Genomic DNA, 16,899 nt, shown 5'->3' with positions numbered 1-16,899 from the left:
TACAGTCACCTATGGACCCATCACCAAGATATTACACTTAGAAGACAATCAAACTTGAACACAAGTGATCACCGATGATGATAACAGGGTTTTTTAATTGAGCTTCTATTGTTGTTTTCTATATGCTTTCTGTTAGTTGTATTATTTCTCTATTTTAAAAAAAATAGTAGGTGAATAGAGATAAAAGTATGAGGAAGAGAAAGAGAGTGTATGCATTTGTAGCTCACCAGCCAAGACAAATAGTAGCCCCTTCTGAACTTAAAAGGTTTCTCCGCATTGCTACTCTGTTAATACGATCCATGAAACCAACATCCAACAAATCTGGAGCAAAATCACTCTGTGAAACACACTTTTTGTCTTCCAACCACTCGTATTCTAGAGAAGGAAAAGAAACTGTTACCTGCTGCCTGGCAAAGTAACCCTTTATAAGGGAACCCATGATCTGTTGTGGTGACTTTGCAGTGCAAATGTGTGGAGTTACAAGGCTGGAAAGGACTCTCTCAGCATACTGAATCCAGCCTAGAGTGGGGGGACAGAAACAAGACAGGAAGGGTTGAGGATTATACTACTAGTAGAAGGTATTCAAGAAACAAGAAGTGAAATTCCCATTCTAATTGAATTAAGACAGTGGCCCAAGATTTTAAATTTGTTATTGTTATGTGTCTTCAGATGGACCCCAATCTGTAGAGATTCTATTTTAGGACTCTCATGGCAAGATTTAGTCAGAGTAGGCTTGACATAGCTTTTCCCTAAGTTAACAAACATGACCCAAGATGTCCCAAAATCAAACAATGGGTTCCCACAACTGAGCACAGATTCAAACCCTGGTCTCCAAATGCTTAATACAACATTAAAACCCACTGCCATGCTGGCGTTTTTGGCAACATTGGCCACCTCATATTTGGCTATCCAGATTAACAGAATCTCAATTAATTTAGCCAGACTAGTAGAATGAAATGAGTGAGTTGGGCTCTCTACAGTTGTCTTAACCTTGTAAATGTTTACATTTCTATATCTTTTAACTAACAATTTACTCTTGCTTAACTAAAGCATTAAATGTTACATCTTTACAAAAAATTCAGGTATGACTTTTCTCAACATGGTGGGATCTCGGCATTTTAAGCACATCCATAAGTACATGATCAGGTTCTGTCATTGCAGCAGGCTTGACTCATCTCGGTGCTGTATTGGTTGGGCTTCCCCGCCACCAAGCCCTTCCCTCCTTGGCTTAGTGTTATAATCAAGCAATCCTTGGTGAAGTTTAATGGGCAAAGCCAAGTGTCTGTTTATAAAGTGAGTCACTTGGTAAATTCATTGACCTTCAACTATCTATTCTTCTAGAGAAGAAACAAGAGTTGAGTCAATTAATTCTAGCCTTTCAGCCTGCATTCAGCTATTGTTTAGTTATGCAAAGAGCCTTTGAGTGTTGCAGGGCCCCCCCCCCCCCCCCCCCGAAGGTTTTTATCTGTTCCCACACAAACTCCCAGGCCCTTTGAGATGATAATAAAGGGGCAAATAAAAAGATTGGATGAAATGCTGTCACGACACATGTTGACTATAACTACATGAAAGTTAATTGGGACTGTTGAAAAAATAGGGGTGAAAACCCACTCAACAGTTGTTAACATGCCAGCCAAGGAGGGGAAATGAAATGCAATGGAAATAATGGGGTGGATATAAATCAATGTATGACTTGAAGGCATATATATACTATGAGTATTGGCTGAAAATGCAATTGAAGCCCTTCAAAATCCCAGAAAAAACATGACTTTGATTTTTATTTTTTTCCAGGTTCCCACATACTGTATACTCAAATTTCTGAGGTTGCAAGGAGTTGCAAAAGGTTATCAAAAAGTCATCTAGTGGAGTCTACAGCTCTCACTGAAAGATTCTGGTATGTGAATTTGCTTTTGCAGCAAACTTTTTAGCTGAGTTTCCATTTATGGTTATCAAAGAAGTGAAACTAAAACTAGCCTTCTAGTGAAACTAGTACTAGCCTAGTAGAAACGAAGGGAATGTTCCTAGCTGCCATGATTTTAAAGGATAACCTAATATTCCATAATCTCTCCAAAATGAACAACCCATTTAAAAAAAATAAGATCTTACAGCTACTAAAACTCCATGTCTTCCTCATGCTTCAGCATCCATCTAAGAAATAATTGGTGGAAAAAAATATATCATTTCTAGGAATGGATTCCTTACCTGGACAAGCTGAAGCAAACATTGGTAAGGCATGTTCTTCTTGATTTTGATTGCGATAGCGTTGCACAAACTCCTTCTGGCTCTCCAAAATACTAAAATCAGCAGCTATAGTGGTGTCAAACACATAATGCACACCTAGAGGAACAAAGTGGGACACTAAAATACACCCAGATCAATGCTGTTACTCACACACATTCTTTGGAATCTTTTGTCTTTTCAAACAATGTATAAATAAAGATGTATTACTCATTCCAAAGACACAGATGTCCAAGTCTGCAGTCATATTTCCCCAAGAGTCAACACATGCACACAATATTATCAATCTCACATAGCAATAATTTATCAGTTCTGACAGAAAGGGGTTCCTTGTACCAAGTAAAGAGAGCCAAAGATGCTTGATCATGCCTGAATCAGATTTTATCCAGAAGGCCCGAAATATAGTGATTTGGCCCTGTCTATAACCCTATCTGCACTGATCATGTAATGAAGTTCGAATCTAGGTTCACTCAAAAGCATGTGAAAGAAAGCCTTTCATGCACATCAGTGCTCTGTGGTTGGATTAATCACCATCTGTCCCTCAAACTGGTTCCAGGATTTCCTATGTAATCATCTGCACAGCAAAACCACTTTCTTCAATACCGGTTTGAAACTGCAGTAAATTGTCAGTGTAACTGGGGGTTATATATATACAGAAGAATGAATTGGTAATAAGGTAGCAGAAAGGAGTATCTTACTTCAAATTACAAGTGGGAACATCGTATTTTTGAAAGCTTCTTTAGCAGTAATGCCTAAATAAATTGATTGGGTGAAAACTTTTCTATCAGATGCACTTGTTTTTATTTCCAAACAGATTTCATATGGGGACTGTTTTAAAATGTGTACCCTATCCACACACAAGTACCCTATCACTTCATTCTGCAACATATATTAAACAAGGACTTATTCCCAACCATAATTCTATGATCAGATGCATCAATGAATTGTAAACATCTGGAAAAGTTACACATTTCTTTCATGTACCAATGTATCTTTCCGTCGTTGTTTGAATTGGCATTATATATTATTAATTATGGATCATGGTAGAAGATAAGACACAGGGACAGAAAACATGCTTGTTTAATAAAAAAAATTAAGACTCTTTGGGTCTATTTTGCAGAAAGCCAGGAGCATAAAATATCTGAGGGGTACATTAGATTTTATGGGTCTGTAGGAATGTTAGGGATCTGTCTTACAGCAGGTCAGCTGGTCTGTCTGTCTACTCCAACACTGTCCACTTCAGTCACAAGCAGCTTTCCAACTTTACTAGAATCTTTTTCATAAGAAAGCCACAGATCATACCTGGGATCCTCTGCACATGATTTAACCAACTATGGCTCATCTCCTAATTACCAAATATAGCGGGAATCTGTACAAAGAGGTGGCTAAATGTGTTGGGAGGAAACCTATTTCTGAGCCTTGTTGGTGACGTTATTTCTGATGAGTGAAACTGTGTGCATGCGAAGGAAAGCAGTGACAGCAATTCTAGTCATCCACAGCATGGACAAGAGAGCAATGTAACCGCTCTCTGAGAGATGCTTTGAAGCTTGTATGGCTAATCCTCTGGATGAACAGGTCAGTTTCATTTAAATGAAAGAGCATCCTCTCGCAATGTGTGAAATTTAAGAACAGGAAAAGCTTTTAGGCTTACCTATGGGTGCATGCAAGTATCTCTTCAGTTTGCACCCATAGCTAACTAGGGCTGCATCTACATCTACCAAAATAATCAAGTGTACTGTATTCTGGAGTTGCCCCGGATACAACAAAGGCATGCCTTGGAGCCCTTTTTGAGCCCAGGTAGCTGGCCTAGCCGATAGCACATTGGGCCTGCTGCATCTGTTTCAGCAGCCCAAAGCAGTTCTCTGGGAAAGCCTTGCTGGTGACGTTACTTCTGATGAGGCTATAAAGGGGCAACAGCCATGTGATCACAGAACCAATGTTTCCAGCAAAGTTCTGTCAGGGAGCAGCTTCTACCCAGTGACACCATGTTGTCTGTTTGACCTGTGAACACTGGATCAGGCTGCACGTAGCCTGATCCATACCACAAGAACATCAGAGTCACTCTGGAGCTTCCTGGAAGCACTGGTGTAAATTGTGGACTCCCCTTGTGTCAAATTAATAACTGGAAGTATTTGCTGTCAAACAAGCTGTACCTCATGTGGACTTCTTACAGTAGTTGCAAGCTAAGTCCGTTTTATTTGGCCCATGTGGACATGGCCTAGATCCGTATGAGGCTTTTTTAACTGAACAATTACCACCCTTCCAAATGTTCTCTTAAATGTGTGGCTTTGATATTTTTAAATAAATCTCCAGAAAGACGGGATTGTTCTCCATAATTGCTTTCCACACTTTCTTAAGTGCTCTCTTATAAGACCATTTATAACAATTGTGAACACTCCCACAAATAATTCACTTGCTTAGCAGTTTTGGAACCCTGTCTTATGACCTGCCATATAGGCTACAAAAGTTTACCAGGGCAGCAACATGTAAAATGTTGAAAAAAAAAAGATAAAGAATGCTGTGGTCTCTTTTTTCTCACAACAATAATAATAATAATAATAATAATAATAATAATAATAATAATAATAATAATAATAATTTAAAAAACCTACCCAGACATTTGAGGAAACCACAAAGTCTCTTGGCTGCTTCTGTTACACAGAGGTTGAATTTAGCAGCAAAATAAGGCAAGGACTGGGGACATATAGACACTGCCAAAACTTTGTGTTTTGAGGTATCACATTTCTGGAAAACAATACACAATAAAACATACAGCTGCATTAATGAAACAGTTAAGGGAACACAGGCATCACACAACTTTTGTGTGTATTTTTCCCAACACAAGTATTAGTCCAACTTCTTTAGTAAGGTTTCAGAGTAGGAATTTATTTCTCATCTCTCCCCACATTTCTTATGAGGGAAGATGTATCTCGGCTGAGTATTATGACAGAAACGGGAAGGGAGGACCCCCCCCCCCCCCGGAATGGTTGTAATATACCAGGCTATTTCTTCAGATAAAGTACTGAATTATAGTGGCTATAAGTGTGCTCTCTCTATTTCCTTTGCGTAGCACTGCCAGATTTCAGTGGTCCAGCATAGCTAACCAGTGCTGATGCCAACATCTGGACCCCCAGATGTGGGATTACGTGGTGCTGGCACTGGTGGGTTTCCCATACTTCCCATACCTCTAAGGCAATATAAGACAAACAAAACATTACCTACTTCTACTATTGCCCAATATGCTTATTGCTAGAATCTTATGAAATTAGGAGGAATTGTCTTAGAGGGCCCCTGAAAGGACCTCCAAATCTGGAGTAGGCCATGTCTTTTTCATTGCCTTAACATGTAAAATGGCTGCACAGCTATCACAGTACAATACAGCTCAGGGAAGTGCTGAATTGATGTATTTTCTCTTTCAGTTTCCAGCTCTGTGGCCAATGAGAGGAAGGATAATAGGGGACGTTAACCCAAATCCTCCTCTCATTTAGGGGTGAAAATCATGCAGCCATTCACATGCATGTCTCAGCAGCTCCAAGTAAGCATAGTGAATGATGATGAGATGAGGATTGCTGGGAGCTTCAATCCAATATCTGTAGGAAAGTATAATTCCCAGAGAACCAAGAAAAAAGAGAAAGGAAATAGTGAAACCAAGGACAACAGGATAACCAAAGCAAAAGCAGTAAGGCGACAGGCTTTATGGAACAAGTAGCCAATTGTGTCACAAAGTTCCAGTTTGATGTATTGATATTATACATTACTGTACAAATGCATATAAATCTCACCAATTTACCTTATTAAGATTCAATACGTGGAAGAACTCTTTCTGATTCTGCTGGAAAACTCTAGCAGCTTCATCTGATGTTACACAACTGTCACAAGCTAGGCAGTCACTCAGGAATATTTTAGAATTAGCCAATTTATGGAATTCACTTGGCTGAAAGTAAAAAAAAAAGTCAACAAAATGTGATACACACAGAGATATCTGTTAAACACAGTTGTTTCCAAATGTTGTAAGAGTTCTTTGATTGATGATTAAACTATGGTATTGGGTACTTCATAAAACCCCCACAGAGGCATGTGATATTTCTATCCTGCTATAACAGCCCAGCATGTGTAGCCCACCATAACAAGAGCCCTGTTCTAGGGAAGATGTACCTTTTACAAAGGACAGTTCTTTAACTGGATTGGAAACAATGTGATTCAGAGATAAACTCAAAGGGTATTACCTCTGCATTTTCTTCATTTGAACTGAGTACATCAACTGGTGCATTTTGTCCATCTCCATTTTTCTGTTTTTTATTACATTCCTGAAACATATAGGCATTGGTCAGTTAGTTAACAAACCACTGGTGAAAACATCATAGCATGGTATAGGAATAATCTTTTTGTGGTGTGTTGCTGCCTCAGAATGTGGTGGAGTGTCGTTTTCTGGAGGTCATAGAATCATAGAATCATAGAATAGTAGAGTTGGAAGAGACCTCATGGGCCATCTAGTCCAACCCCCCGCTAAGAAGCAGGAAATCGCATTCAAAGCCTCTGCTTAAAAGCTTCCAAGGTAGGAGCCTCCACCACAGTCCGGGGGAGAGAGTTCCACTGCCAAACAGCCCTCACAGTGAGGAAGTTCTTCCTGATGTTCAGGTGGAATCTCCTTTCCTGTAGTTTGAAGCCATTGTTCCGTGTCCTAGTCTGCAGGGCAGCAGAAAACAAGCTTGCTCCCTCCTCCCTATGACTTCCCTTCACGTATTTGTACATGGCTATCATGTCTCCTCTCAGCCTTCTCTTCTGTAGGCTAAACATGCCCAGCTCTTTAAGCCGCTCCTCATAGGGCTTGTTCTCCAGACCCTTAATCATTTTAGTCGTCCTCCTCTGGACGCTTTCCAGCTTGTCAACATCTCCCTTCATCTGCGGTGCCCAAAATTGGACACAGTATTCCAGGTGTGGTCTGACCAAGGCAGAACAGAGGGGGAGCATGACTTCCCTGGATCTAGACGCTATTCCTCTATTGATGCAGGCCAAAATCCCATTGGCTTTTTTAGCTGCCGCATCACATTGTAGGCTCATGTTTAACTTGTTGTCCACGAGGACTCCAAGGTCTTTTTTTGCATACACTGCTGTCAAGCCAGGCGTCCCCCATTCTGTATCTTTGATTTCCATTTTTTCTGCCGAAGTGAAGTATCTTGCATTTGTCCCTGTTGAACTTCATTTTGCCTTCTAACCCTTCGTCTAAGTCGTTAATAAAGATGTTGAACAGAACTGGGCCCAGGACGGAGCCCTGCGGCACTCCACTTGTCACTTCTTTCCATGATGAAGACGACGCATTGGTGAGCACTCTTTGGGTTCGTTCGCTTAGCCAATTACAGATCCACCTAACCGTAGTTTTGTCTAGTCCACATTTTACTAGTTTGTTTGCCAGAAGGTCGTGGGGGACTTTGTCGAAGGCCTTACTGAAATCCAGGTACGCTACATCCACGGCATTCCCTGTATCGACCCAACTCGTAACTCTATCGAAAAAAGAGATCAGATTAGTCTGGCATGACTTGTTTTTGGTAAATCCGTGTTGACTATTAGCAATGACCGCATTTGTTTCTAAGTGTTTGCAAACCACTTCCTTAATGATCTTTTCCAGAATCTTGCCTGGTATTGATGTGAGGCTGACCGGACGGTAATTGTTTGGGTCGTTCTTTTTTCCCTTCTTGAAGATAGGGACCACATTCGCCCTCCTCCAATCTGCTGGGACTTCTCCTGTTCTCCAAGAACTCTCGAAGATAATTGCTAGTGGTTCTGAAATAACTTCCGCTAATTCCTTCAATACTCTTGGATGTAGCTGATCTGGCCCTGGCGACTTGAATTCGTTTAGAGTGGCCAGGTGTTCCTGGTTTTTAAGCAGAACCTGTATCATAGAATAATAGAGTTGGAAGAGACCCATGGGCCATCCAATCTAACCCCCTGCCATTCAGGAAAAACACAATCAAAGTACCCCCAACAGATGGTGTTGAGATATGTGACAGGAATGGAATCCTCTTGATCCCACCACACACACAGATACCACCAATTATAAAGATGTCTTATGGATGATGATTTTAATTAATTATTTATTTAATTATCTTCTTCGCTGCCACCAATGGAGGAGATGTCGGCAGATGGCACTGGTTCTTTTTATACCTTCTTTGTTTATTTTACCTCAGATGTTGATGTTGCTTAACTTAGTACAGGAGTATGACAGAGACTTAGATGGAATAAAATTAAAACAAGTTTATTGCATGTACAGAGCTTGATGGTTTCTTATAACTTTTTAAAGGCACTTAGCTTAATGGTTACAAACAGATATGAGGTGTTCAAACTTTCAAAATACTTCTTCCTCTCAGCTAAACTAAAACCTGATCCTCCTGGATCTACTGGGATTAACTTTCCCTAATCCACAGCCTCTGTAAATGACCCTAAACAAGTCCCCTAACTTGCTTAGTCTTGCCTAATAGAGGTCTGTCCCTCTGGTTCTCTTCAGTCTTGAAACCAGACTGCTCCCTGTGATTCAAAATCACAGACTGTCTAAAATAAATCCTTTTATTTTAGACCTGACTCAAATTCTTTTATTTGAGCCACCCTGATCCTCCACATGAGAATCAGTCTTCTTCCTGCGACTAAAAATCACAGACTGAAACTGGGTTTTAAAACATTCCCCTTTTCCTTTCCAAATGGCGGTTGGCTCCGTCCCCGTTGTCATAGCAACCGGTTCTTCAATGCTGGTATTAACAGCTCTAATACCTACCATTTTAAACTTAGCCAAACCTGACTGTTTAAACAAAATCAAATAAACATGTCATCCATAAATTAAAACATCACACTTCTTTACAGATGGCCATCCAGCCTCTGTTTAAAAGCCTCCAAGGAAGGAGCTTCCAGCACAAATAGATGGCCATCTGTCAATAGTGTTTTGATTGTGTGTTCCTGCATGGCAGAATGGGGTTGGACTGGATAACCCTTGTGGTCTCTTCTACTTCTATGATTCTAGGATTGTTTGCCCATGTATGCAAATTTTAAAATAGTTAAATGTAAAATTTTTGTTCATTTTATTGCAATTGTGTGTGTGCGTTTTACTTAACTTTTGTATGCATTCACAAATGATACATAGTGCATTATTTATGGGTTTTGGTGGACAAAATGCATTTGCAAGCTAAAAAAAGACTAAGTCCTACATTTCAACCATTTCCACTTTTTGACAGTGCTCTGGTCCCTAAGCCTTTGGATAAGTGGGGGATGTCTGTTCTTGTTTTGGAATGTCTTAATTCTGTGCCAACATAGGATTGGTTTATGAGAGCTATAATCAAAATCTGCAGCCTCTGGATGAGATCATGTAATAGATCCAATTTTGTCTCCTGCATCCTGAATAGGGATTAAAGTTTTCTTTTCATCCTGCATTTGGAAGCCAGTATACATACATGGATGTTTTGATACCACACAACTGATAATTTGTTAATGGCCACTCTTATCACCTGCCTGGACTTTCCACATTTCAGTTCCTTCTTACCACACTGTTGATAGCCTCCACCCACTGAAGTAGGTGAACTGCCAACCTGAAGTCATACATCTATTGAAGTAAAAAAAATCCACAAAACCTTATATAGCAATAAACCTGTTAGCTTCCAAGGCATCACTCTCCTGTTTTGCAAGAACAAGCTAACATGGCTTCTTCTGTGAAAACTAGTTTCAGTTTTGAGGCAATTTCATTTAATAAGTTATTTTAGTCTTTTTTGAATATTTATAAATGTTTCCTTTATGCCCACAATGCTGATTAATATCTAAGTAGTCACTCTGGAGAGAAACTAATAATACACAGAGTAAAATGAAAATAAATAAAAAACAAAAGGGGAAAAATGTTGTCTTAATGGGTCTATAGTGAGCTTGCATTGCTGCTAGTCCTTGTTTAATTTAATACCCATTAAGTTTTTTAAAAATTGCTAAACTGTTGGGACTCTGCCTTTTCTGATGTAATATAATACTGATTTTCATGGAATGATAATATCTAAAGGTGATTTTTCCATCTGTTTATTTCTGGTGTAATAAAAAAGTAATGCAAAGAAAGAAGAATCTATGCTATCATTAATGACTATAGAAACTAAATTTCTTTCCAGGCTGGATGCATTGGCTTTTGTGTTTTGTCATCCTCTATGCTTCTTACCCCAAATAATAACAAATAAGTAACAAATTCTGTGATACTATTCCTGTGTAATAACAAGTGTACATGGGAAATTGTCTATAAATAAACATAGTTCTTCCAAATCCACAAGACAGATGCAATAACGAAAAAATAACTAAAAAATGCAATGTCATACATTTTGGAGGACTGATGCTTTGAATACCTCTCTTGGGAGAAAACTAGAGTAAACCAAATCAATAAATGTCCTGACCAACACCAAGTTAATTGAAATGACTTTTTAAAAGGCAATCTGAAAAATTATAGCAAATGGCTACTCAAACTTTATGTTAATGTGCATACAATCAAAACAGGATGATTGTTTCTGTAATAACATTATAAGCTGCTATACTGTAAAAAAAACTGCAAGGTTGATACTGGGGGAAAAACTGTTTTCTCGGTATTAAAATTCTGAACACTGTAAAAATGGAGTAAAAAACTATCAAATGCATTTCAATGAAGTTCTAAAGGAATGCCATCAAGGAAATCAGTTCTGAAAGTTCTGAAAGATGTGTTGTATATTATTATTATATTGTACCTGTTCAAAAATGAATCTGTTCTGGTGAATCAATGTTAAGAATACATTTGATGCTCCTGCTGTTACCTTTCTAACCCCAAGCATTAAAATAATAGAACAGAAGGACTAAACTGCTCCGGTGGGGCATTTATTATCATGGTTCTTACCGGCTAGGGCAGGTAAATTTGTAGCACAGTTCAGATACATAAACCAATCATTACAGAATTTGAAAAGTCAATCCTAGTATCTATGTTAAATTCAGCTGTCATGGTTGGAATATGTTTACTTGGAAATATGGCTTGCCACATTCAATCAAAGACAGGAAAACACAAGTTTGTATTGTGTAGCCCAATTATATATAGGGGATTCTATAGATCAGTAAACATCACTCACCTTTTTGGTGCAATTGTCACACTTCATTTGTAGGTCTTATGTTTATTTTCTTTGGTGTTATTTTAATGCTGCTAAACTGGGTTTTGCTGTATCTGCTGCTGAGTCTTCTCTTCTTGTAGTATTCAAGAGCCCTAGAAGCCAAAGCAACTCCTTCTCTTCACCTGCCTGAAACAATAAAAAACATAAGAAGTGGTGGTTGTCATTTATTGCTACAAGTGCTTTTCAGCCTTCCTATAAACGGATCTTCTGTGGCCAATGGAGAACTTGGAAGGAGGGACGATTTGTCAGCAAAACTGCCAGTTCCACCTCTTTTACTGCTCCTTGAAAGAGGGAAGTTTTTAATCTTCAAATTGCAGAAGGAAGTGAACAGCAACAAACGCCTGTAATGAATGCATCTCACATGGAAACACTACAAAATGTTTAGTTTCTTAGCAATCATTAGCTCCAATGAGACATACTTTCACTGAACCCTATTAATAAATGAAACACATTGCTTCTTTGGAGATCATGATCAGTATTTGATTTTATAGTTCAGTATGTCTCTTTAACAATAAAAAAGAGGCAGAAAGACAGGAGAAATTACTTTCAGAATTTTTGTACTATTAATCATGGATCAGATGATAGGTGAGTTGATCCTGAAAGCAAACTTTGCTACTTTTTTTTTTTTTGACAACAGGGATGTAATAAGTATACAGTTGGTCCTCTGTAGCCATGGAATCTATATACATGGATTAAATAAAAAATCCATAATGCAAACCTTGATTTTGTCATTTTATATAAGGGACACCATTTACTATTCCATGGGGTGACCTGAAGCCAAACCACAGCAGATACCAAGGGCCCAATTGGGAGGAACTGTACATTTTAAATAATGATTTTTTTTTTTAGTTTTATACTATTAATTTATTATTTTTGAAAAGTGAAGCAAATCAGCAATGAAAAACTAATGAGCAATATATATTTGGTAAGACCACAAGTTACAAACAAGATAAGATTCTGCAGGTTTGTTCTTAAACTGAATTTGTATGAACAGGTACATTTTAATGCCAAAAATAGATATTTTTAGCTTTGTATATGATAGGGAAGGGTTAACACCCCTGTGGTATTTGTTTTGCTGTCTGTGCCCGTTTAGAAGATTTCACCTAATTTTCTGTTTCTGTGATTATTGGATCTTGAAAAAAATGGCTTGTTGTGGAAACAAGTTTTGGGGATAAAGATTCAGCTGAGACACCTTTTCCCCCATGATAATTCTTTCGGGAGTGAATTTCCCTTCCTAGGGGTAGATTTTTCTCACTTGCTATTGTCTCAACCCTGTTTTTAACTATGAGTAATTTTTAAGTGGAATGTTTGTAATTCAGTGACTGCCTGCACTTGCTAACATTTGTAGCAAATCATTTACACAACTGATGACTTTGAATGTATACATTATATGGTCAGTTATTGGGTCAGGGGCATAGACATATCTGCATTATATCTGTCAAATCAGTCAGAGGCTGTAGATAGTACCATTCAGTGGAGTGAGACACCTGTCCCAGGTGGCAACTTCAGAGTGTCATGAGAGGGCAGCAAAAGGTTAGGTATTTAAACTATTGCTCTTGTATGTATGTTATCAACAGGGAGAGGGCTTGTGAGATTTTCTGCCTCAAGGACCAAATAAAGTGGCTAGTCTGGGGGAGCAGGCACCTTGACTTTGAGGACTGGCATGAAACCTTTTATGCCAGGCCTTAATATGGCCTGATATACATTCTATTGTGCCATACTAAAAGATAAGGAAGAATATAGTTTAATCTTTCCAACATGAACTACACAACTAATTTTCAAAACGTAAGGAAATAAGGCATGAAAATCCTATCTGCTGAACACATCTGCCGGTTTTTCAAATGTCTGTTATTAAGCATTACTATGTGCTCCAAGCGGCTGAAGGATGCATCTTCCCTTGGAACCATCTCCCTTTATGAGAACATTGTGCCACCAGGCAATACGTAGTTGGGATTCTAAGATTTCTATTGTGCCACATCACAGCTCCACAGAGCAGACCTAACTGCCCTTAATGTCAGAATGTATTCGCTCAAAAGGGGCAAAGGGCATGGCTAAGTTCAGAGTCTTGGTAAGATTACTGGCCCTTAGTTAGCATCAGGTGCCACAATTTCATTCTGTTGATCCTCATTTAATGAGGGCCATCCGTAGAAGTGCATAACCACCATCAACATAATATAGCGGAGAGGTTAGGCTTTTGTTGAATGGAAACAATACATCTCCAGGGTCCTGTGTTTCCCAAAATGTGCTCCTCCGGGTGTTTTGGACTTCAGCTCCCAGAAATCCCAGCCTGTTTACCAACTGTTAGGAACTGTGGGAGCTGAAGTCCAAAACATCTGGGGAAGCATAGTTTGAGAAAGTGTGCTTCTAGGCAATAAATTTTAAAAAAAACCACATTCCACTCAAGGTTGTTCACATTGGCTCATTTGTTACAGTAGATAATGAATAACTGAAACACATCCCTTGTTTTCTTTACATCCCTTGAGTCAAAACTTAAAGGATGGTGTCTAAAGGAAATCAGAAATAAAAAACTCTTAGTATACCAATTTATTAATTTATTCATTTACTTTTTCTCCTGGCTTTCTTCCCACAGGGACACAAAGCGGCTAACAATGACATGGCACAACAGAATTTAAAAACAAGGCAAATACACATACATGTGGATACGAACATTATTATTGTTGTTGAAGGCTTTCATGGTTGGAATCACTGGGTTGCTATGAGTTTTCCAGGTTGTATGGCTATGTTCCAGAAGCATTATCTCCCGATGTTTTGCCCACATTTATGGCAGACATCCTCAGAGGTTGTAAGGTCTGTTGGAAACTTGGCAAGTGAGCTTTATATATCCATGGAAAGGAAACCATGAAAATGAACAAAATCTGGCTACCAGTATTAAAAAAAAACTCTAAAATCAGGTCAGTAAATAAAGAGCAACACTCTGAAAACAGGGGAATTCTAGACAGGAAACAATCAGGGCCAGCTAACACCTCCCAACAAAGGATTCCCCCAGGCAGGAAGCAGTCAGGCTTTGAAGCTGCAAGGCCATTCAAGGCTAATTAAGGTGGCCAACTGCAACATTCACACTTGCCTCAAACAGACCAAAGTTCTTTCTCCCACCCTGTACATTCCACAGATATATAAACCCCACTTGCCTAGTTTCCAACAGACCTCACAACCTCGGAGGATGCCTGCCATAGGTATGAGCGAAACGTCAGGAGAGAATGCTTCTGGAACATGGCCATACAGCCTAGAAAATACACAGCAACCCATTATTACTATTTTTTTACATATTTGTGTTATGGATACAAACGTTAAAACACAATTAAAAATTACAATTTAAAGGTAAACATGCCCTTAAAGTCCCACCCACAACATCCTCATCAACCAGCCTGGAGGAATGGTTCGAACTGTGGGCTACTCTGACTCGAGAGCAGGGTTCAAGTCCTGGCATTGAGTCACCTTGGGCAAGTCACTCTCTCTCAGCCCCTGAGGAATGCAAGGGCAAACCTCTTTTGAACAAATCCTGCTTTAAAAAAAAAAAAAAAAAAAACCGCTTTTGGGGCTTTGTTATATTTGCTAAGGAGTTGATAATGTTTTTGCTCTGTGTCTTCAAGTCATTTCGGACTCAAAGGCATCCCTATTGGGGGGGGGGGGGGGGGTAGCAGGATTTAGCAGGATGCCTGCAATTGATGTGGGGAAAATGTCAGTAGAGGATGCTTCTGGAACATAGCTATACAGCCTGAAAAATTCACAGCAACCCAGTGATTTCTAAATGCATTTAGAAATGTGGGCCACAACCACTGGTAGCTGGTTCCCTTAAGGAAGGTAATTCATGAAAACGAAGGCATAATTCAATACCTATGAACAACATGACAAGCCTGCAATGTGTCTCCTGCAGCCAAAGTGTTGCTTTTAAACCAGCCCAATGTTTCTTTCTTCTTTAATTTCTGCCCTTCTCTCTTTCCAGCCAGAGCCAATTCTCTGTGTTGTCGAAGGCTTTCATGGCCAGAATCACTGGCTGTATGGCTATGTTCCAGAAGCATCCTCTCCTGATGTTTCCCCCACATCTCTGGCAGGGATTCTCTGAGGTTGTGAGGTCTGTTGGAAACTAGGCAAGTGGGGTTGACATATCTATTGAAAGTCCAGGGTGGGAGAAGGAACTCTTGTCTGTTGAAGGCAAGTGTGAATGTTTCAAATGTCCACCTTAATTAGGCTTTCAGCTTCAAGATCTGGCTGTTTCCTACCTGGGGGAATCCTTTGTTGAGATGTGTTAGATGGCTGGCTCTGATTTGATTCATGCCTGGAAATCCTGTTTTCAGAGTGTTGTTCTTTATTTACTGTCCTGCTTTTAGAGGGTTTTTTTTTTGTTCAATACTGGTAGCCAGATTTTGTTCATTTTCATGGTTTCCCCCCACCTCCTTTCCGCCAATTCTGCTGCTGCATCCTGTGGGGTCTTCCTCCTCCTATGTCTTAAGCATTTAATAGCAGCTCCTTCTCAAGTACGAGACAGGGCTTGATCTCGTGGATTACCCATAATGATACTCTGCCTGGGTGGCAACTGGAGGGGCCTGTCTGGAGCGGAGATCCTTTGGAAAGGATTCAAGCCCGCGTCGGGTGCCCTTTCCGTCCTCTCGTCGCGATTATTATTCTGGCAAAACTCCGCGCCAAAGTACCAATTAGGACAACCATTGGCAGGCAGAGAGGAAAAGGACAAAAAAAAAAAACCTCAACAACAACCACCCCAGGCAAAGCACGATCTTAATAAGGAGGCAGGGAGACACGCAGGAGCAAGCACACACAGAGACAGACACGCAAAGGAAGGGGAAGAGAGAGAGGGGAGTAAACACAGTACCTGGCTGCGGGATTCCCTTAAGTCACACACGGCATCGCTGGGAGGAAGGCAAGCAGGGCGCCTCCAGGGAAAGGAGCCGGCGGAGGCCGAGCCCTATGCCTGGAAAGGGACCGGGATCGCCTCCTTTCTTTCCTCCTTTCTCCTCGCTTCCCCCCTCCCTCCTATTTTTGGGGATCGCTTTGTGTGCCCTCCCTCCTCCCCCGCCGCCAGCCGGCGTTCATTGTGGACCTGATCTCCGTCACGTAGTCCCTCTCCAGGCCCAGCGCGGAAGGGAAGCCGGGAAGGAAGGAAACAGCGCCCCCAGGCGGCAGGAAGGGAGAGGCGCAGAGAAGAGAAGGGAGATGGCGAAGGAGGGAGGGGAAGAGAGAGGGAACCACAGAGTCATAGAGTTGGAAGAGACCACATGGGCCATCCAGTCCAACCCCCTGCCAAGAAGCAGGAAAATTGCATTCAAAGCACCCCCGCCCAACCTGTTTCAAAGCCTCCAAAGAAGGAGCCTCCACCACACTCTGGGCCAGAGAGTTCCACTGCTGAACAGCTCTCTCTCACAGTGAGGAAGTTCTTCCTAATGTTATAATAATAATAATAATAATAATAATAATAATAATAATAATAATAATAATAATAATAATAATAAAGAATACACACAAAGGGTCAGAAAAATTCTCAAAA

The 16,899-nt window shown here is 40.1% G+C and overlaps 1 protein-coding gene across 3 annotated transcripts in view; it reads right to left on the bottom strand.

The window, feature by feature from the left end:
- The window catches only part of narf (nuclear prelamin A recognition factor), a 33,785-nt gene extending 17,283 nt beyond the window's left edge, over positions 1–16,502 (bottom strand). Inside the window, exons 1-8 of one of the 3 annotated variants that reach the window (XM_062970667.1) lie at positions 16,228–16,502; positions 11,340–11,504; positions 9,764–9,823; positions 6,465–6,545; positions 6,029–6,172; positions 4,851–4,983; positions 2,203–2,337; positions 401–519 (exon numbers count right to left, since the gene is read on the bottom strand). In XM_062970667.1, coding sequence (XP_062826737.1) covers positions 401–519; positions 2,203–2,337; positions 4,851–4,983; positions 6,029–6,172; positions 6,465–6,545; positions 9,764–9,823; positions 11,340–11,366 — 699 coding nt within the window. In that variant the 5' untranslated portion in view covers positions 11,367–11,504; positions 16,228–16,502. Of the gene's footprint in view, positions 1–400; positions 520–2,202; positions 2,338–4,850; positions 4,984–6,028; positions 6,173–6,464; positions 6,546–9,763; positions 9,824–11,339; positions 11,505–13,240; positions 13,285–16,227 lie in introns of those variants that run through there. The other 2 variants (XM_008104333.3, XM_062970668.1) reach the window with 2 other exon arrangements.
- Between the last annotated feature and the right edge of the window lie 397 nt (positions 16,503–16,899).

This window comes from Anolis carolinensis, chromosome 2 (genome assembly GCF_035594765.1).
Source record: "Anolis carolinensis isolate JA03-04 chromosome 2, rAnoCar3.1.pri, whole genome shotgun sequence".
In the NCBI taxonomy this organism is placed as follows: Eukaryota; Metazoa; Chordata; class Lepidosauria; order Squamata; family Dactyloidae; genus Anolis; species Anolis carolinensis.
Note: the sequence above shows the minus strand (reverse complement) of the source record. Positions and strands in the feature narration are given on the sequence as shown.